A 23,476-nucleotide genomic window follows, 5' to 3' on the forward strand; every position below is an offset into this window, starting at 1 on the left:
GAAATTATAATTCCTGGTCTTCCAGAAGATAGCTTTAATAAATTCTTCAGCAATTTCAAGTACCTGTACGACATTGTCTTCCCGGAAAGGCAACAGACTGCAAAAAAGTGAACCAGGAACAGGACTAAGCCGCATTGGATGAGTCAAGAATTAACTGTCCTCAAGAATTGGGCCATTCTTGCTTATGAGCACCACAAGAATCTAAGGACAGCTGAAAAAGAACTTCAAGGAGAAACTCTTGAGAGCCAAAAAATAAATGAATGCCCAGCAGATAAACTCCTCGCAAAATAAGTGCTCTCCAGCATGGAAGGTGATCAAGAGAGAAATGAGTTCTCATCAGAGGACCACACGTATATAGAGCTTGATATCTTCGATTCCTTCTTTGTGGATTCAGTTACTACAGTTCGTGCTTCTATTAACACCCCTGATATTTCGGCCATGCAGTTCCTAAATGCTATGCCCAGGCCAGAAACAACATTTTTGCTCTGCCCAGTATCTTATGAAGAAGGGTTGGATGTTGTGAGTAAGCTGAAAAATTCTGAAAGTAAGGACTTCTTTGATTTGTCAGTAAATCTCATAAAAAGAGTCACCATTCCAATTCTTGTACCACTAACTTTCTGCTTGAACTCATGCATTGTGGAGGGTGTTTTCCCTGCTCTACTAAAGATCGCTAAAACTGTACCCATTCACAAGAAGGGTCCAATTGATCTACCGGGTAACTTCAGGCCTATTGCAATCTTACCTGTGTTCTCCAAAAACGAATGCAAAAAGGAATGCTGTATAAGAAACTGGAAGCTGTAAGAAAAAGAGGAAGGCCGAGGGTTCGATGGATGCAGGATGTGGAGAGAGACTTGAGAGCGATGGGAGTGAGAGGTTGGAGGCGAAAGGCAGCAGACAGAGACGCTTGGAGGCAGATTGTGGAGGAGGCCAAAGCCCACATCGGGCTGTAGCGCCAGGATAAGTAAGTAAGTTCTCCAAAATCTTTGAGAGCATAATCAAGAGACAGTTATGCTTGTATTTTGAGAGTGCTGGACTGTTGGTGGATGCTCAGTACGGGTTTAGGGCTGGAAGAACAACAGCCCAGGCAGTGGAAAGTCTTTTAAAGATTGAGAGCTTTGAGAGCAGGGGTTTCACAGGCTTGACATTGTGTGATTTGAGCCGTGCTTTCGACACTGTAGACCACCAGATTCTACTGTCCAAGTTGGAGTTTTATGGGGTCACTGATGTCTCATTAAGACTCCTGAAATCTTACCTATCAGGTCGTCGCCAGGTGGTCCAGGTTAATGGTAGGGTTTCTGCAATGAAGGCTATTCCACATGGGGTCCCTCAAGGGTCCATACTCGGCCCCCTGCTCTTCATAATTATGACTAATGATCTACCTTGTGCACTGGCTAATAGGTTGGCAGCCTTTGCAGATGATAACACCATTTTTGATGTGAGCAGCTCTTCAACAGATCTGACAGAGAAGATGAGTGAGTCCTTTGGTGCTGCATCTGTGTGGTTCAAGTCGAACTTCCTCAAGCTAAATGAGGAGAAAACCCAAAGAATGATTTTTAGTTTGAGAAATTATGTGGATCAGGAGAGAAGTGTACAACTTCTTGGTTTACACCTTGATCCAAAATTAACCTGGTACCCCCACATTGAAGTCATCTGTAAGACTGTAAGAAGCTATCACTGGTGATTTTCTTATTAAGGCAGTTCATGCTCAGTGTGCCAAAGGACTATGTCAAGACAGCCTATTTCTCATTCTTCCAAGGAATCATGTTGTATGGCCTTCAACATTGGGGTCCAGCTAGTGGAGTTAATAGAATTCTCCTGCTTCAAAAGAAGGCCATACGAATTATTACTGGCTCAGGAATCATTGACCACTGTCGTCCTCTCTTCTGTGCCGAATCCATCATGACAGTGGTATGCCTCTACATCTTCATATCACTGAAAAAAGTTAAGATTTCTGTGGAGAGTATGCGACTGCTTAGTGACATCCACAACTTTGACACCAGGGGCAGGTACCAGGTCGACATTCCATTCACAAGGCTGAGCAGAGTGAGGAATAGCCCTAGCAACCAGAATGACAGACTTTTCAACAGGCTTCCGGCAGCAGCTAGGTCTCTACCAACCAAGGAGTTTCTCCGGGGCACTTATAACTTTCTGATACAAACTCCTATGTATGAGATGAATGAGTTTTTCAGTGTTCCTGAAAGGACTATCTATGTGTTTCACAAAAGTACCTGAATCTTACTGTGATATTTCTGTATTGTGATAGACTGAATTCTATATTTATTAAAAACCAATTTTAGTAACTTGTAAACTTTGACGAACCAATTGCTGTATTTGATGGCTTAAAGGCAATAAAATCATTTATCATTTATTTGTATTGATTAATTTATATTATTCACAACCAAGTGGTTTTTACAACCAATATTATGTTTGTCATTAAACATTTTTAGGTTAATCACTTACTTGTTACTTGTTCAATTTTCTCCGCAGTCAGAGACCGGGGAATAGTCATTTGTTCCTCATTTTTGAAGGTCATTTGGCTGCTCGTCCAGGCAGGTGTTGAAGTGTATGGTCCTCAATGAAGCAGTATATTATAATATGGTCGTTCTGTCAAATATCTCTTCAGTGCGACAGCAAAGATTTTATTGTTCTCTGGCCTTCGGGTCAGATTTTCCGAATCATTGACCTAGATTTCATAATTCTGTATTCTTCAGCTTGAGTGAATCATGTTTCAAGTTCCATTCATTTTGTTTTCAGCAATATCATCAATGATTTGGATCCGCCAGGACTTGAAGATCATGATGAGGATGATGATGATAACGATTCAACTGGATGGACTGAGATGGATGATGTGCATCCCACCCCAGTCACGTGTCTCTTCTGTAAAGAAGCATTTCCAAATATCGATGAGGCTATAGTGCATTGCAGAGACTCGCACCTATTTGATTTAGCCGTCTTGAAGGTAAATACTGGAAAATCATATTACTTTACCCATTAGCCAAGCACCATTTTAGTGCTTATAAGGCATCATCTCTAGCAAAATAAGTTTTCTCAATTGATTACGAGGTTTGAAATTGGACAGTGTTAAAAGCATGTTTGTTATAGAATATGGTAAGTGTTTTGAACACTCAAGTACCAAACTGTAGGTCATCAATTACAGTTACACCACTGGTAATCATAGATGTCTGATAAATATTTGGTGTGCCATCAAGTTGAAAAAAGAATGAAAACATGGTCTATGTTCTAGTATTCATTTTGAAGGTACTCAATACTTCTTGTCCTTTTTGTCATGACCAGATATCTGGATTTACTGTGTCTTGAAGTGGACCTGACTTGGTCCTTGTCATAATATTGATGTCAGAAATAAACACCTGAAATTCAGAATAATATAGATTTTCCAGCATAACTTTTTTATTGACAGGCATATAATATATCCGTAAGGCTCTTATTTCATTGGGTCGCCTGATATTGACGGCCAAGTATAAAGCACGCTGGATCACCAGTGAGACACCAGAATTGGTTATCAGGCTGGTGACCCGAGTGAGACACCAGCTGGGTCGCCAAAATATGATGGACGGCCAACAGAAACTTGCAACCCTTGTGTTTAAGCCCCCCCCCCACTCACTTGGACACCTGATCACCCACTTGACACTTGTTACCGAGATTGATGGCCTAACGCCGGTTACACATTAGGCGGTTTCTGCCGCGGCAGTAATTTCGCCGTCGCCGCCGTTCGAGCAGTAGTCTATAGACTTAAATGGAATCTTACACACTGGGCGGCAGAAACGCCGCGCGGCCATATTGCCGTTGGTGGCAGCTTTGCAGCCGTCCACTGCCACTGCGGCTGGCAGTGTTTTTGCCGCTCTTGTCTACGCAGTGGCGTACGTGACGAAATGGGGCGTTTACACATTTGGCGGTTGTCTACCGTCGCCGCTGATCAGTTTTCTTTCCCAGTTGCTCCAAGTCAGAGGTCTTTGAAAATCAGCCTTTTAATTTGTGTTTCTGAATTGAAGCCTGAGTTAGTGAATTGGTTTTAACATTTATTTATTGTTTTAAGTGTTTGTGGTTGACGAGTGTGGGAAATGAGTGAGTTAATAGACAATGAGTTGTTGAAATCATTTGTAGAACAGAGGCCAGTTTTGTGGGACAAAACCCTCGACATATTTAAGGATTGAGATAATTCTGTACTAAAACTGGTTTTTAATTGAAGAAACCTTCATTCATAGTTGATAGTTAGTAAACCTATTGACAATAAAACTGTTTAATTTTTTATATAACATTGAAGTACGTGTTAACCATATGCAACTTGTACAAACATACTCTTAGTTCATATGAGGCCCGTAATGTTTTAGATAGCAGTATAGATAATCATCAAAAGTTATAGAATAGGCAAAAATTTTGTGCTTTCCATGCTAAAATACATAAAATATAACTTACCTTAAAGTTTCATCAATCATTTCTACAGGTTGCACACAATTCCTCAGTTGAGAATTTTTCCTTTGGATTTTGTCTTTAATGTGGCCATGTAAATCATCAAATGAAGAAACGGGCATACGAAAATAATTAGAGAATTTTGCAACGTCATTTCTCAAGTCTTCAAACAACGTACAAAATGCTCCAACTTTTTTCTTCTCAGGTTTATGGGATGAATCGAAACAATGCGATTTCTCTGCTGTCTTCTTTTCCTTCGACGGTACAACAAAAGTGCTAAAAGTTGTTGCCTTTCATTTTGAGTTAAAAACTTAATCATATATAGGCTACTTTTAAAAAATGTGCAAAATACAATTAACTGAACACTCATGAAACAGAAGAAGTACTCATGAAGCGATGAAGAACTACAAGAATTATTTTTGCTACTGATCATACGTGGCGGTAATTTTGCCGCTGAGTGTGTAAGCTCGACTTCTTTTCGAGGCGGCGACGGCAGTTTCGCCGCCGCGGCAGAAACCGCCCAGTGTGTAACCAGCGTAAGGGTAACCGTCCACTGGAACCGTATTCAACCGATCCGTTCGGCCGTTGGATCGGACGAATCTGCTGGCCGTTAATTCGGCCGAATATGGTCGTTCATTGGAACCGTTTACGTCAGTCTAGTTGCCAATATTGAATTAACTACTATCATAGCCACCAAAATTTTTCATAGACAATGATTGTACAGTATTGAGATTTTGAAAATTGAATAAACAAATATCCACTAAATTAGTTATTCATTACAATAATCTCACCTTCAGATCCTATTTGTTCAGCAATCTTTGTCCACAGATTCTTATTAACATAACGACGATGATATCTTGTGGATCTTGAACCAACTTATCAACTTTTCATTGTCCATAGTTTCAACTTTATAAAACATAACAACTTCAAAAAACAAACAAAACTGTGAAACAATTTTAGGTTAGGAACACTTTTTTGTCTCAGCTCGACTAGCTAGTTCGGCCTGATAGAGCCGGAAAATCCCATTCAATTCGGATCGAAAAATTGATCGGCCGGAGACGAGGTATGACAGGTATGAACCTGTTGCAATGGACGAGCATCTATCTATTCCTTTCTTTGTTGGGGGATCGTTCGGACGAGCTCGGTAGTTTTCGACCGATGCTAGTTCGGATGAAATCATTTCCAGTAGACGGCTCACCTTATACCTAATGCCTAGTTCGCATATTTGCCCAGTCTGGTAAGCTTGGCTGTGTTGGTCTTGCCATCCACACTGCGTGCCCAATCTAGACCAGCGGTAGCCAACGTTGGCAAGCGCTCGCTACACAAAGTGCCACATTCAAAATGGCAAATCGAAGTTAGAGTAGAAGGTTTAAAATATCAACTAAAAGGAACACAATAAAAACTTGAAAAAGTAACGCAATAACAATTCACAGAAAATCAACCAAAAGATAATGAGAGAAGATTATTGAAATTTACACTACAATTTTTTTTATATTTTACAATCTTGCATTCTACCATTACAATGATTAATGATCTGACAAGTGCTGCACCTGATATAAGATTAGTTATGTATGCAGATGACACAACTGCTCTGGCAACAAGCCCCGATCACATCACTCTTGCAAGTAAATTGAAAAGTGCACTGTCAGAAATGTCAAAGTGGTTTGAAGCAAACGGTCTATCGTTAAACTATAATAAAAGGCATCTTATTCAATTCAGCTCTGCTCGTAATCTAACAGCAGTGAACAGAGTACATCTTCCAATAATTGAAGACAGTGTTAAAGTGTCCTCTTCAACAAAATTCCTGGGACTTATAATAGATCAAAGTTTCACTTGGAAGGAGCATATTCAGGTCCTTGCAAAAATACTAAATCAAGCTTATTTTGTAATTCTCACCCTCTCTCACTCACTAGACAAAAGCACCCTATTGGCCGTCTACTACGCATATGTCTACTCATATCTGAGCTACGGAACCATTTTCTGGGGAAATTCTGTTGATAGCGGTAAAATTTTTATAATCCAGAAAAAAATAGTAAGGGTCATTTGTGGATTGAGATCAAGAGATTCTTGCAAAGCATTCTTCAAAAACCTAAACATTCTAACGCTGCCATCTATTTTTATCTATCAATTATTGTTGGTTTTTGTTAAACAGAATCTACATAAATTTCAATTCTGCACAGATAATCACGGTAAATACACGTATAGTAGTCTCATTGCTTTTCCAGTACATAGGCACACAGCTCTAAAAAAACTCCATTCTACTCTGGAATACGTTATTTTAGTAAATTACCTGCAGCCATCAGAAATCTAGATTCAATAAACAAATTCAAACTAACAGTCAGAAAAATGCTAGTAGAGAAAGCCCTATACTCTGCTGCCGAATTTTATTTGTGAAAAGGCTGTAGAGAGTACTTAACTTTTTGTGACTTTCATTTCCATGTGAATTTGATGAGATACATCATAGAGTGTATTTATTTATTTTACTTTCAAGAAGTTAGAACTAAGTCTTTTAAATATAATTTTGTTCCAGTATTGACATATCACCAGTCAAATGAGTGTTACTCAAAAATTTATGTAATGTGACGATAAATAAATGAAATGAATGAAATTTAATACAGTTTTCTATGCTAGTCAGATATAGTCATAGCAAACTAAGCTTTGAAAGGGCTCTTTTTTCTAGAGCTGCTAATGCACCATCCCGATTATTGTATTATATAGGCTAATAGTTATTGAATTAATGTTGTTGCAGCTAAAGCTGGTCATGGATTGTTACTCATACATTAAGTTGATCAACTACATCCGATCAGAAAATCCAAGACCCGAGTATCTGTCCGAATTGTGCAAGGACCCACCTTGGATTGACGAAAAGTATTTGAAGCCAATCTTGGAGGATGATCCTTGGCTTTTGTTTGGTAAGTACTAAGTACATTATTAATTTCAAATCAATTCCTTCCTTTTTTCAATATTACCCAATTTATGACATAGCAATCCAAACTAAATTTAGACTGCTAGGTCGTAACTCAAGAATCGAAAAAGTGATCATTGACAAGCAGTCCGTAATGGAAAGTGAAATTGGAGATTCATCATAATACATTAATAAAATTAGTTATCCACAGAGTTGTTGAACATATCTAATGTGATTGGTTTAAGATAATAGAATAAAATAATTATACATTAAATTAAAAAAGAACATCTTTCCAAAAGAGTTGAAGTTGAAAAAAGTTATATTCAATTTATTAATCCAATTTATATTACAATGAAATTCTGATAATTTTCTAATAATTTATTTCTAACATACCTTGCAAACTCTAGATGCGTTTCACTGTAATGAATCCCAACTTTTGAGTAGGCCTACAGGAAGGATCGATATAGCTTCACTTCAAATAGTTCTTTCGTAAATAAGAAAATTTGTCTACTACTAATTTTTCACTTATCAGATTGCAAGAGCAGTTTATTGATCAATCGTTCAAGAAAAAAAACTTCACAAGAAATTTATATTCGATGATAATTTATTGATGAATAGTAAATTTTGATTGTTGAAAATGTGAACCTCTTTGAGTTTATTGTAATAAAATTCCCAGTTGAATAGCCTATGTAATTAATGTTTTTGGAATAAATAAAGTATAAATTCTGATATTTTTCTATCGACAGATTTTGATGACCTAGAAGTACCATCCAATATTGCTGAGGAAATGGATTCATCTGATGTTCGTGATGCTCGTATTCGTGGATTGGAGAGGAAAAATAAGGAACTCAATTCACGGGTATAAATATTTTTTTCCGAGAAGTTATCGAGTTGAATGATCTTGCATAAGCTCTGAGTTGCATAAGTTTTGAGTTGAACTGAATTTGCCTAAGCTTCTTTTAATTCAATTATCCTATTTCTTGAAAGAAAAAAAATTGAATCAAGATTCAGACGAATTCAATAAACATATTGCTGATTCCAATGATTACTTCTAATGAAAGCTATGTAACCATTCTCAATAATTATTCTCTCACGAGTTCAGTTCAATTGAAGCTTCTGGATGAATAAGCATTTACTAAATAATCATGCATTACTATTATGATGAATGTTTATGAAAAGTCAAAACGCCTTTCCTATTTTTCAATTTGATCAGCGTTGGCAATTAATTTATTTATTGTAACAGTTAGTGATAATCTTAAGTTTAATGATAATTAATTCATTTTACTTTAATACTGCAATCGAATTTTTAAATTCGTGAACGGCTTAGAAATTAAGCATCTAAAAAAAGCAAAAATCAATATTGCATAAACTAGGTAATTTGCTTTCAAGTTAAGCTTGTATGTATTTTGTCGTTCTTTAGAAAAAAGGTCATTTGCTCAAATCCTTTCAAGTTATTATAACGAAGTTAGTTATAAGTTAAAGTTATTAGTATGAAGAAATCGTTCTCAATGAAGATGAGAAATAGTGATAGAGGTAAAATATGATGAAACATTTTGAATCTACTCAAATTGCAATCAATGCATACTATGCTGTAGACCTACTGCATTTCTTTTTCACTCATTTTAGTTATATATTTTGTCAACTATGCACCTCTATACTCTATAACTCGCTGCGGTTCTTCCCAATACATTCGAATTCACTTTTATGATATTTAAAATTTAATATATATTTTTGTCTCAGATAATGGAGTTGGAAGATCAACACAGTCATCTGATGTGTTCCTTAGAAGATATGCGCAAAAAATGGACCAATCTGATGTTTACGGACGATTCTAAAAAGCCTAAAACATCGAAACCCCAGGAAAAAGGTGCCGGTGATTCGAACGATTGTGAAGAAAATAAAGACGTGAGTGGACAGGATCGTCACTATTTTGATTCATACTCTCATTTCGGAATCCACCATGAAATGTTATCGGTAAGTATTAACTACTAATAATACTAATAACATTATTAATAGGCTAACAAAGCTTTTAATAATAATATAGTCTTGTATCGTGACTGATGTGGTATTTCGAGGGAAATTATATGATAACTATTATAATGGATAACCTTAGATGATAATATTACAAATGATAACTCAAGAAGAGATGAAAAATATAAACAACTACTGTATTTTGAAAAAGTCAGAATGTAAATTAGTCTGGAGAATGCTCCTAGATAGGAGCTAGAATACTTCTTAGGGCCCGGCCACCCAGAGATAGATCTGATATCCTTCAGATATTTTTATCCATCTATATCTTAGAGCGATCTAAGATGTAGATATCTATAGGATCGCAGATACGGAAAACCTATTAGTGAAAGAATAACTTTCGAGATGAAAAACTATTCCTGTGCTGTCCCTCGAAATAAAAGCGAGTGTCTTGCCCTACGTGTTTCCCATGAAATAAATTACCAGTCTATTCCGGTGCTCGTGCGTCTTAGTTTTTATTCATTGAATTTGGAATCTCTCAGTATCAAAATGTATTTCTACTCCATTTACAATCCTCAATGTGTTGTATTATTTGGAAATGATGTTTTTTCTATTATCCCCAGGAAAAAGTTGGAACAGAGATCTACCTCAATTCTTTATTAGAAAACGAGCTATAAGAAGTAGTGCCCGGCTTTTATTCTAGGGAACGTTTGCAAAGCTTTAACTGAATTTTATTAGCTAGTGACTTGAACTCAAAATTAATCACATTAAAACAAACAATACTTGATATGGATTCAATCATAGAGAAAAAATAGCATAAGAAGATATCCAATGGTTTTGGACGTTCATGTTCCAAATTTCACTGTTGATTCAAGTCGATAGTCCTAGTAATAATTGTCTTTTGTGAAGCTATGTTGCGCTGGTAGTCTCTCATACTGTGCCGTTCTTACGCTGTCACCCCAACAAAACAGTAATAATAGACACTAGTCGACAGTAATCGGCTTGAGTTACCGAAAAATCGGCTTGAAATTTGGAAATTTCGAACGAGCTATACCATGGGATATCTTCCTATGCTATCTCTTCACTATGATTCAATCCAGTTGAAACGTCGTAATGTCGTTTGGCACTAAGGTCCATTTTCACAGCCAAAGCTTAAACTGAACTCAATCAAACACAAGATGAACCACATTACAATGAATGAGACTTGATATGGATTCAAACCAGTTCAAAATGAAATTTAGTTTAAACTGAAAGTGTGCAAGTGGCACTATAGTGAGGTCCACGTTATAATGACAGTGGAGAAAGGTAGAAGAATAGCGATGCCGATTCTCTGCATTAATTAAACATATTTCTACACTGTCAAAAACATAATTGGCACCGTTGTGGACCTAGAAAAGGATAGTACCACCCAAAGTTAGTAGACAGAAGGTTGGTCATTCATATATAGTATTTTACTTGAAATGCAATTGAAGTGGGGGAACTGCAGCCGTGACGTAGGTTGTAGTACAGAGTAGGCAGAATATCGCATTCTTGAAAATCATACGGTGACGTATAGTCAAATTATATAACACAACATTTTCTGACATGCAGATTTCTGTTTCTGCTTTACAATAATTATCAAAACATTTGAATAATACAAGTATTTTTCTATATAAAAGCAAAACCCCCCCTAACCTTCTCTTTCAAACCCTTAAGGTTTCTTCATCTTCTAGGTCGTGTTTATATTTTGTAGTTTGGCTATACATCAGCTTGTGAATTTCGGGGATGAGACATTTTGATTCTCGTAGAACATGTGTGCTCGATACCAGCATGTGTTCAGTGCATTTATATGAATGCAATTCATCGGATTTATTGGGATCGGTTTATCGATTTATTGCAATGCATTGGTTTATCAAGATTTTTTATGGGTTAATCTGAAATTATAATAGTATAACGTTGTCTACTAACGCTTTTCCAGCTTATTAATTTTTTCGTTGCACGTTTTTAGATTCTTGAAAAACTTTCAACTTCATTTTGTTCATACAAGTTGAATGAACTTGAAATATTTAACATCATTAGAATCGGTGATTCATTCTCTATAAGTATGGAGAATTTCTAAGTTCTAGGTCGATCTTGAGGGGATTAAACGACGATGTATTTGAAGATACAGTGAATAAACTATATGCTCAGTGTGGTTACTCTTATCACATTTTTACTACACGTGACGTCATGCTGGCGTTCCCCCCACCACTTCGAATCTTACACCTGTGAGTGATCAACCTTCTGTCTACTAACGTTGAGTACCACCGGCTTTGTCGAATGATAGACAAGGATAGCAAAACCAAAGTTGATCAAATACTGTCATTATAACGTGGACCTCACTATAAGTCTATTACGACCAACCCCTTACAAGGATGTAATAGAGATTTCTTTCTATCATATTGCTATTCTAACTAACCACAATATATTCAATTAATCTATATTCAATCCAGTTGAATTGTTAAGATTCGTCTGTTTTACAGGACAGAGTTCGAACAGAGAGCTACCGCAACGCTCTACTGGAGAACAGCGCCCTGCTGCAAGACAAGATAGTGCTCGACTTGGGGTGTGGCACGGGCATTCTGGCCATGTTCGCTGCCAAGGCGGGGGCCAGGCGGGTGGTGGCTGTCGACCAATCAGAGATCGTCTACGATGCTATCCACATTGTCTGGTAGGTTCACAATCGGAATTATATATTAAAATATAGGCAGCGCCTATACACCACTACTGCCAGTTTAATTCTAAGATAGAGATTATTTGTAAAAAAATATTATGCAAAAGGAGAATAAATTTCATTTTCAATTTCATTCCATTTATTTACAAATGTACAAATCAAATCAATGATTGTAAGTGAATCAACAGGATAAATCTAAAACTGTTCCCCTCCCTAATTTTTATAAGGCGATAAAGTGATATAGATTGGGTGATAAAGTTCAATATTATCATCATCATTGTCATAAATTAGTCAGTTCTAGTCTGTTCCTGCGACCATGTCTGTAGAGTTGATCCCTAGTTTTTTGGTGCGTGTCAAAACAAATACTAATTTGTTTAGCTTTCCTCCGTTTCCTCTTATCCTCTTTATTGCTTCATCCATCATCAATTTCCACCTCCCTTGGTTTTTCTTTTTTACAATTTTCCGCCAATTCTTCCACTTCTCAATTATCTTTTTTCAATGATAAAATCTCTTCAATGTTTTTTTCCATCACGAACTGCTTATTATTAAATCACTTTTTGCTTTTAGAAAAAACGACTAGCAGTCAAATATTTTACAATGAATGAATAAATGAGTTGAATAGATGAGTTGGTTGACAACCAAGAAGATGGCGGAACTGCCGAAAGATCTCGTTGTCCAGTGAGTGATTTATTCATTTATTGTAAAATATTTGACTGCTAGTCGTTTTTTCCAAAAGCAAAAAGTGATAAAATCTCATTTTGGCCAGTATTGAAGTTATCTTATTTGGAGTCTAATCTGAAGTATTTTCTGTTTCTTCGTCATCGTTTTCCCTCCTACTTCTTCTCCTTCTCTTATCATCCCTTCTCTCACATCACTTCTTGTAATGTTAGAGAGAAAATAAAATACATTTATCTTTTTATTTACTAGAGACCCCCTGAGTTGAAGAGCTCGCTCATAAATTGTTGTATTGATCTCTGAGATCTTTTACAAGTATGATATTACAGTAGTTGGTTCCATGGGGATCCTATTCTAATTGAAAAAAAAAATACTTTCTATCGCTTCAAAACTTTTGTCTGCCATATTATGATGTTGAATCCGTCATATGGATCCAACTTCATTTTGAATACAACTTCATTTTTTCAAATGGGAAGGTGGTCATGATTTTATAAGGCAAAACCCGCACATCGATATCCCAAACCGTTTCAATGATCTCAACATTTGAAGATACTGAAGCAGTGTTCACACTGAACAAATGTTCGACATACATGTTCGTGGTCGGCAAACATGTTTGTTGAGGAGCTCAGAGATAAACATTTTAAAAAGTTCGGACAATTATTGTTTGTCAAACAAAAAATTACTGTTTATTTCCAAACATTTTCAGAGTTAACAGCTGTAAAACATGAATCTTGTTCTTCCCACTTACAAATATTTTGTTTGGTGACGCGTCCACACTGGCCACGGGCAAACATTGTTTGTCAAACATAATAAAATTTGCCCATGCTGTTTCAACAAACATGTTTGTCGAACATTAGTTCAGTGTGTACACGGCTTAATAAATTATCAAAAATGAAATGAATGAGTGCCTAATCAAGTGTTAGTGAAGACTGATAGTAGCTTCTACTCACAGAATTAACACTTTGAACAAAAAAAAATTCATAGCAACTGCTATAACAAGTAGTATTATTAATTATGTGTATGTTACAGACAGGCAGACAGACGTTATCGGCGCACAAAGTCTGTTTGCCTAACAGTCTGTGTGTTATCTCTCAAATAGCATAAGATTTTTTAAATGAATGGAAAAATTAAAGAAATAGCATGCAATCAATTCCAGCTGACTAAATAACAAAATCAAAACTTTTTCTCATGCACTTTCAATGCTATTTTATATCCTGAAAAAGGAAGAAGTGAGTCAATTTTGTTGTTCAACGGACTTGACCTGTAAAAAGGTTTGTAGAATTCGTGTTCAAAATTTGAAGCTGATTGATCAATTCTCTCTAAAGTTCTTGTCGAACATACAAACCGACAGAAAACGACTTTGGCTTTCAGTAAGTCGAAAATGAGAACTTCGCTAACGCTCGTTCAATCGTCCATTCTCTCCATTTCAATGATATTGACTTATTAACGACTTCGCGTAAAGATTGAATAAAATCTTCTCATGATACGAAAAATCCAATGTGATTATTGTGAGATTCAGAAGTCAGCATTTAACATTGGTTTGCTATCCTTGACCATCATTAGACATGCAGATAGCTCTATCCTTCTCCACTCCGCAACGTTGCCAAATTGTTTTATAAACTATGTAGAAATATGATGAACCACCAAAATATTCAATCTCAATTATGAAAATATATAATTAAATCATGGAAAAATATTTTCTTCGCCAATCTATATATATATATATATATATATATATAGATTGGCCAAGAAAATATATATATATATAAAGCGAAATGGCACTCTCTCACTTACTGACTGACTGACTGACTCACTCACTCACTCGCAGAACTAAACATCTACGGGACCAAAAACGTTCAAATTTGGTAGGTATGTTCAGTTGGCCCTTTAGAGGCGCACTAAGAAATCTTTTGGCAATATTTTAACTGACTGACTGACTGACTGACTCACTCACTCACTCGCAGAACTAAACATCTACGGGACCAAAAACGTTCAAATTTGGTAGGTATGTTCAGTTGGCCCTTTAGAGGCGCACTAAGAAATCTTTTGGCAATATTTTAACTCTAAGGGTTGGTTTTAAGGGTTTAAAGTTCGTCTTCTAGCATGTATATTCTTCTTCTCCCAATCTCTTAATTATAATTGAAATTTCCATATCATATGTTACTATAGAACTATAATCTAGATAGAGTACCTCTTCGAAACAGTTGTTCACTGGCAACTAAAATAATAATTTTGTCAGGTTGGCATTAAGTTGAGTTGACTTTGTTAGGTTGGCACCAAGTTGAAGATTTAAATGCATTTATCGCGGAAAAATTGATTGGGCACTGCTACTTCAATCCTGGGAATATTATATTACTAGCCGTCAGGCTCACTTCGCTCGCCATATCCGTTTAGTCTGGACCCCCGACTGGATTGTCCTAACATATGATAAAAATGCTCAAATGAAAAATGCAGGCGAGCGAAGCGAGCCTGCTGATCTTATTCTTGGACGATCCAGTCGGGGGTCCAGGGGGCGGAGCCCCCTGGCTAGACGGATATGGCGAGCGAAGCGAGCCTGACGGCTAGTAAAATATATTTTGGATATAAATGAACATTTTAAATGAAATTCGATAATTATAGTAATAGATAAGATTTACCAAGATAACTTGAATCATTGCTATTCACTGTAGAATGCTGTGGAAAAGGAAAAGTGACAACATTGCCTTATATAATTTAAGCTGACTTCAATAACGTCAATCTCACTATAGCCTCATCATTTATTGTATTTCCTCAATATATATTATAATATGGTCTAACATATTCATAACTAAATTTGATTTTCCTCCATGTTGCAGGGAAAACAATCTGAAAGACAAAGTAGACGTGATCAAGGGAAAGATAGAGACCACTAAGCTGCCAGTGGAAAAGGTGGATTTAATAGTGTCGGAATGGATGGGATATTTCCTATTGTTTGAGGCGATGCTCGACAGCGTCATTTATGCCAGGGATAGATATCTGGCTTCGGGTGGCATTCTTATACCAAACAGGTGCACCATTAGTTTGGCGGGCTTCAGTAGTCTAGGTGAGTCGCAATTCTGTATTTCAATAATTTAGATATTTTCATCACATGAAGGAATAAATAATTATTGTTTCATATAGTATGGTAGATTCTCTTGTTTCTCGGTAGAGTAGTAGAAAGAGAATAAATAAATAATTATTGGTTCATATGGTATGGTAGATTCTCTTGTTTCTCGGTAGAGTCCAGTAGAGAGAGAATACCATTGGTTGGGATAGCATAACTGCAAATGCACGAACATGTAAATTCTCACCTTCCTCAATAAAGCTAAGCAGAAAGAGAATATCGTTGTTTCTTATGGGAGCTTTCACACACTGACAGACTGGAAATGTGTGCACACTCCTGCGATAGTCACTGATATTCTCTTTCGGCACAGAATATTAATTGGGAAGCAGGGTTTAAGTTGTGTAATAATTTAATAAATATTAGTTACTAACTCGATAATTGTTGGATGGCGAACATCTACCATAGAGTTACTCACCGTTCAAAAAATATCGTTGTCTTTATCGATCTCACTCTATCACTATCTCAATGGCTGTTGTAGCTATGGTGAAAGTGATATGTTCGAGCTCAAAATTTAAGTGATTTTATTCTATATTTTGTGAATATTTGAAGTTTGGTTTTTGTTTTAACGGAAGTTTCATTATCAATCTATCTAAATTTGAAATTCTCTGCTTTATTCTGATTCATAGTTTCAGATTGAAGATTTGGTGTTGAAATTGAAGTGAACATAACCTACATAATATTTGGATGATTTGTGACAAAATCAGGAAATTGAAGAAGTTTTGGGCAATAGCCTGTTTTTTCTTTTCCGACTATTGTATTGTTTGCTCTATCTAATAAATAAATAAATGGCTTTTATCTATCTTTTTATTTACTAGAGACCCCCTGGGTTGAAGAACTCGCTCATGGATTGTTGTATTGATCTCTGAGATCTTTTACAAGTATGATATTACAGTAGTTGGTTCCATGGGGATCCTATTCCAATTGAAAAAAATACTTTCTGTCGCTTCAAAACTTTTGTCCGCCATATTATGATCTTGAATCCGTCATATGGATCCAACTTCATTTCGAATCCATATCCATTTTGAATACAACTTCATTTTTTCAAATGGGAAGGAGGTCATGAGATACATAATTTCGATACAGAATTTCAAAGGCAAAACCCGCACATCGATATCCCAAACCGTTTCAATGATCTCAACATTTGAAGATACTGAAGCCGTGTTCACACTGAACAAATGTTCGACATACATGTTCGTGTTCGGCAAACATGTTTGTTGAGGGGCTCAGGGACTAACATTTTAAAAAGTTCGGACAGTTAGTGTTTGTCAAACAAAAAAATACTGTTTATTTCCAAACATTTTCAGAGTTGACAGCTGTAAAACATAAAATCTGTTCTTCCCACTTACAAATATATAGGTTGGTGACGCGTCCAAACTGTCCACGGGCAAACATTGTTTGTCAAACATAATTAAATTTGCCCAAACTTTTTCAACAAACATGTTTGTCGAACATTTGTTCAGTGTGAACACGGCTTGATAAATGATACAAAAATGAAATGAATGAGTGCCTATACATTGAATAATCAAGTGTTAGTGAAGACTAATACATTACTTTGAACAAAAAAATTCATAGCAACTGCTATAACAAGTAGTATTATTAATTACATGTATGTTACAGACAGGCAGACAGACGTTAACGGAAGCGAATTAATATAGAACTTATAAATTGGTGTTGTGTATTATTCTGCTGAAATAATGTATCGGCGATTAAAGTCTGTCTGTCTAACAGTCTGTGTGATATCTCTCAAATAGCATCAGCTTTTTTAAATTAATTGAAAAATTAAAGATATAGCATGCAATCAATTCCATCTGCCTAATAATAAAATCAAAACTTTTTCTTATGCACTTTCAATGTTATTTTATATCCTGAAAAAGGAAGAAGTGAGTCAATTTTGTTGTTCAACGAACTTGACCTGTAAAAAGGTTCGAAGAATTCGTGTTCAAAATTTGAAGCTGATTGATCAATTCTCTCTAAAGTTCTTGTCGAACATACAAACCGACAGAAAACGACTTTGGCTTTCAGTAAGTCGAAAATGAGAACTTCGCTAACGCTCGTTCAATCATCCATTCTCTCCATTTCAATGATATTGACTTATTAACGATTTAATAAGATCTTCTCATGATACGAAAAATCCAATGTGATTATTGTGGGATTTAGAGGTAATAAAGTCAGCATCTGATTAACATTGGTTTGTTATCCTTGACTATCATTATACATGCAGATAGCTCTATCCTTCTCCACTCCGCAACGTTGCCAAATTGTTTTATAAACTATGTAGAAGTATGATGAACTACCAAAATATTCCTTCTCAATTATGAAAATATATTATTAAATCATGGAAAAGTGTTTTCTTGGCCAATAAAATATATTTTGGATAGAATTGAACATTGTTAACAAAATCAATAATAATTATAGTAATAGATCAGATTCACCAAGATAACTTGGATCAATGTTATTCATTGTAGAATGCTGTGGAAAAGGAAAAGTGACAACATTGCCTTTATATAATTTAAGCTGACATTAATAACGTCAATCTCACTATAGCCTCATCATTTATTGTATTTCCTCAATTATATTATATGGTCTAACATATTCATAACTGAATTTGATTTCCTTCCATGTTGCAGGGAAAACAATCTGAAAGACAAAGTAGACGTGATCAAGGGAAAGATAGAGACCACTAAGCTGCCAGTGGAAAAGGTGGATTTAATAGTGTCGGAATGGATGGGATATTTCCTATTGTTTGAGGCGATGCTCGACAGCGTCATTTATGCCAGGGATACATATCTGGCTTCGGGTGGCATTCTTATACCAAACAGGTGCACCATCAGTTTGGCGGGCTTCAGTAGTCTAGGTGAGTCGCAATTTTTGCAATTTCAATAATTTAGATATTTTCATCAGATGAAGGAATAAATAATTATTGTTTCATATGGTATGGTAGATTCTTTTGTTTCTCGGTAGAGTCTAGTAGAAAGAGAATAAATAAATAATTATTGGTTCATATGGTATGGTAAATTCTCTTGTTTCTCGGTAGAGTCTAGTAGAAAGAGAATAAATAAATAATTATTGGCTCATATGGTATGGTAGATTCTCTTGTTTCTCGGTAGAGTCTAGTAGAAAGAGAATAAATAAATAATTATTGGCTCATATGGTATGGTAGATTCTCTTGTTTCTCGGTAGAGTCTAGTAGAAAGAGAATAAATAAATAATTATTGGCTCATATGGTATGGTAGATTCTCTTGTTCTCGGTAGAGTCTAGTAGAAAGAGAATAAATAAATATTATTGGCTCATATGGTATGGTAGATTCTCTTGTTTCTCGTAGAGTCTAGTAGAAGAGAATAAATAAATAATATTGGCTCATATGGTATGGTAGATTCTCTTGTTTCTCGGTAGAGTCTAGTAGAAAGAGAATAAATAAATAATTATTGGCTCATATGTTATGGTAGATTCTCTTGTTTCTCGGTAGAGTCTAGTAGAAAGAGAATAAATAAATAATTATTGGTTCATATGGTATGGTAGATTCTCTTGTTTCTCGGTAGAGTCTAGTAGAAAGAGAATAAATAAATAATTATTGATTCATATGGTATGGTAGATTCTCTTGTTTCTCGGTAGAGTCCAGTACAGAGAGAATACCGTTGGTTCGGATAGCATAACTGCAAATGCACGAACATGTAAATTCTCATCTTCCTCAATAAAGCTAAGCAGAAAGAGAATATCGTTGTTTTTTATGGGAGCGTTAAAACACTGACATACTGGAAATGTGTGCACACTCCTGTGAGAGTCACTGATATTCTCTTCCACCACAGAAGATTCATTAGAAAGCAGGGTTTAGATTGTGGAATAATTTCCCGAATATGAGAGTTACTACCTCGATAATATTGTTGCATGGAAAACATGTACCATAGTTACTCACCAAGTTCAAAAAAGATATCGATCTCACTCTATCTCAATGGCTTTTTTCGGGATATCGACATTCTTCATTATTATTTGCTAATGCTCTAGTTTTTAGTAGCCCAGGTTATTTATGAATATATTGTTATCCATTATCATCATGGAATTGTGAAATGGTCTAAGAAAATGAGTACCTAGAGCCATTCTCGATTTTTGGTGGATGAAATCTTTACTATCATTTCAACTTTTGAATGTATATTTATAATAGAGAAGGTGCTTTCTTGGTATAAATCCATATTGTATAAAAATAAATTATGCTGTCTGAACCAATATTTATCAAAAACATTAAGAAACTAGTTACAGAATAACTATAGTGAACAAATGAATTAGTATCTCTTTTCAACGGATAAAGCTCGGGACACATATCCGCACCGAGCCCGTGCCGAGGTACGGCCGAGCTACGTCCGCGACACGGTGATGATGGTAGGAGAACACACATATCCGTGCGACAGCCGAGCGGCAGCAGTGTCTCAGTTCTGTAGTGCTGATGTGGTCTGATTTCGGAATGTGTTAAACTATTGTTAATAATATAACACTATTAAAGCTTGTTACATCCGATTTAAATTTATATTTTTCAATTTTAAACTAATTACCGTACCTGTAGACGATGAAAATCATAGTGCTGGTACATATTTCGGTGCATAACAATAACACAAACAGTCATGTATCGGAAATATATGGCAGCAATAAAATTGTTATGCTGCCTTATGTATCTAACGTAATAATTAGTTTTAAATTTAAAATTTAAGACACAGTTACAGGTTTCTTCTTTTATACTTTTTTTTGTTTATTCTATTATTTATTATATTATGTCTATCATACCTTTGGCTTGACTTATTATTTGATTACCGTATACTTATACTTTTGGCTTAACTTATTTTCCGTTCAACCATATTTCTCATCACTTTGATCGTAAAAAACTGGAAAATTCCGTATCTCTTCAATAAGTTGTTCACTCTCTATGTTGAACGATCCCGCACCGTCTCCGTCAAAAAGTAAACTGAACTAGTCGGTGACGGTGCTGACGCGGTGCGGTAGTATGTGTCCCTATCCCTACACGTTTGAAAGCATTTGTTTTCTCACTCGCCGTAGTACGTCCGTCACACGGCCGTGCCGCGGCGCGGGCTCGGTGCGTTGATGTGTGTCCCGGCCATTTAGTGTGTTTTTATACGTAATGATTTGACGACAACGGAAGAATACTTCATACTCTTATGGGAGTGTTCACACGTTCGCAGCTTGCGAATCCCAATCTTTGAAATAGAAGCTAGGCACACGATAAGTGTGTAATCGTAAATTAAGAGCTGCCTAACATCGACTACCTTATTAAAATATACAGGTGTAATGGGATCCTTGAACTGCTTTTGAGCATACAGGCCTTGGCTTGAGTTTTAAATCTACTAGGGTTACCCTCAGGATCACCTACCTTTAACCAAGTTTTATACTGTAGTGTAATCTTCTGGCTTTATAAGAAATAAAATTTATTACTTCTTCTTTACATTACAGTTGTGTTGGTATGATGTTGTGGTTTTTCCTTAATGAAAAACACAAATTGAAAAATAAAATAGGTTGACAATTTCAATTTGTGTTTTTCATAATTTATTTTTAATGTTACAGGTCGCTACAAAGACCTGGTTGAATTTTGGGACGACGTTTACGGTTACAAAATGAGCAATTTGAAGAAGCAAATCCTGCAGGAGCCGCTGGTTGAAGTGGTGAAAGCCAGTGAGCAAGCCACCGAATCGACACAAATCCACAATTTGGATCTGATGACTGCTACCGTTGACAGTGTGAACTTCACGTGCAATTTCTCACTGAAAGTGATCAGAGACTCTGATATTACCTCCATTGTTGGCTATTTCGACACGTTCTTCGAACTGCCCAACCCGGTCTCGTTCTCCACAGGGCCCCACGCCACCCCTACTCACTGGAAGCAGACGGTGTTTCTCTTGAAAGAGAAAGTACCTGTCAAGAAAGGTAGGAGATTTTCAAATGTTCAGTTAGTTTTGTTCCACTATAGCCAGTTACACACACATGGATTTTTGTTCGTACAATATTTTGCCATCCTTATGAATTCTAGCAGATTAAACGGAGCTTGACAAACATCATCTGTTTAATCTAATAGAATTCATAAAGACGGCAAAAAATGGTACGAACAAAAATCGATGTGTGTGTAGCTAGCCTTGCTCTCTGGGTGAAGCAAACGGGAATCCCATGTATCTCAGTTTTTGTTTCATTCATACTCACTGGGTAAAGCAAACGGCAATCCCTTGTGTCTCTGTTCGTCGAGATCTCAGTTCACCAAGTGCCTATTTTGACAATTTCTCAAGATACTGAGACAAGTGAGAGGTTGAGCCGTTTATTTGCCAAGTCTCACGGCATCAAGTTTTCATTGCAGGATGATACACAGTCAGCTAAACCGTTACACATCACACTAGTTAGGTATTAGCACAGAGTAGAGAAGCACTGGTATGTTTATTCCGTGGTATTAGTGAAAAGTTGATTAAAGGTTAAATTTTAGGTTAGGGTTTTGCTTCTCTATGGAATACGCTGGACCAGGTATTAAATAACTTAGATGATCATGTATCCACTAGACATTCTGAAAGCAATAGCATTTTAAACTGAATTCTGTAGGTATTGAAGTTGCCTACCCGGACTGATCAACTGAGATCTTGAACAACTCAGATCTCGATGTCACCCAAGCAAACAATTATTTTTCTCCATAAAAGAAAACCGGTGCTCGAAACTTCTTATTCTTGATTTTGTGTTCCAAATATTCGGGTCATGTCCAAATACATATTCCCAGCAAATCATTTACTATTGAATGTCCTTTTTTATGAAAGTTCTGTTTTGTTTTTACAGTTCGAACCGTTTCAAACCACTGGTACTGATATTTAATTAAATATACGGTTTTCTAGAAATCCCTCAATTTTGTAGAGATCATAGTTGGTATTGACGTGATTATGAAGTTGATCAATTAGAAGTTTCTGAAAAATATGTCATGTGTCCAACTAATTTCTTGTCAATAATTCATTTTATATTCTGCATACAAATAATTTTGTAAGTTCATCGACTAATTTTTGTAGTTCTGTTCCAGATTTATTCTTGGAAATGAATGATTTATAACTGATCTTATGTTTGTTCGCAGGTGAAGTTCTAAGTGGAAAGATAAACTGTGTACGTGATTCAAAAGAAAAGAGATCACTTCGTATTAAGCTACAAGTGAAAGATCAGAGTCAAGAGTACCTCTTACATTAATCTGTTAGGTTTGTAAGGATTTTATTGCTTAATTTTTTAAAATTTATTGGAAGAGTCTTTGGTTTTTATTTATTTTCCGTTTGACATTCCTGCAGCAATTGTTGAGGATTAATAATTTTCATGACTTGAAACTTTTTATTCATTTTCCATTTGACATTCCTACAGCAATGGTTGAGAATGAATAGTTTTTCATGACTCAAATCTTACTCATAAACAGGTATATCTATGTGATACAATGAGGGATTTCTGTGCATAATCTATCAAATTCCACAGAAGTATTCACTTACAAATGTTACAAAACCAAATATATTAACTAGCTCATTTGAATTATATAGTGCTTTCCACAAGAATGAGCTTCTCCATCATTCTCAAGATGAAGTCTTCATCATTGAAAGCTTTCAATCATGAAATTATTTCAAGTTTCTACAAATTTTTCATTACAATCATGCTACTTCAATCTTAAGGTGTGTACAGACTTTC

The 23,476-nt window shown here is 35.9% G+C and overlaps 2 protein-coding genes across 2 annotated transcripts; both read left to right on the forward strand.

The window, feature by feature from the left end:
• The first annotated feature begins 303 nt into the window (after positions 1 to 303).
• Positions 304 to 801, forward strand: LOC120353932. The gene has a single exon (XM_039439482.1). It carries the CDS (start codon positions 304 to 306, stop codon positions 799 to 801), a length of 498 nt encoding a protein of 165 aa, XP_039295416.1.
• A 1,955-nt stretch (positions 802 to 2,756) lies between these two features.
• LOC111054021 (protein arginine N-methyltransferase 1) lies at positions 2,757 to 23,127 on the forward strand. The gene is made up of 8 exons (XM_039439117.1): positions 2,757 to 2,959; positions 7,178 to 7,340; positions 8,080 to 8,192; positions 9,074 to 9,307; positions 11,803 to 11,990; positions 15,503 to 15,729; positions 21,356 to 21,715; positions 22,887 to 23,127. The coding sequence occupies exons 1-8, from the start codon at positions 2,840 to 2,842 to the stop codon at positions 22,994 to 22,996; spliced, it is 1,515 nt and encodes a 504-aa protein (XP_039295051.1). The 5' UTR covers positions 2,757 to 2,839; the 3' UTR covers positions 22,997 to 23,127.
• Positions 23,128 to 23,476: the final 349 nt, after the last annotated feature.

This window comes from Nilaparvata lugens, chromosome 12, assembly GCF_014356525.2.
Source record: "Nilaparvata lugens isolate BPH chromosome 12, ASM1435652v1, whole genome shotgun sequence".
Taxonomy (NCBI): Eukaryota; Metazoa; Arthropoda; class Insecta; order Hemiptera; family Delphacidae; genus Nilaparvata; species Nilaparvata lugens.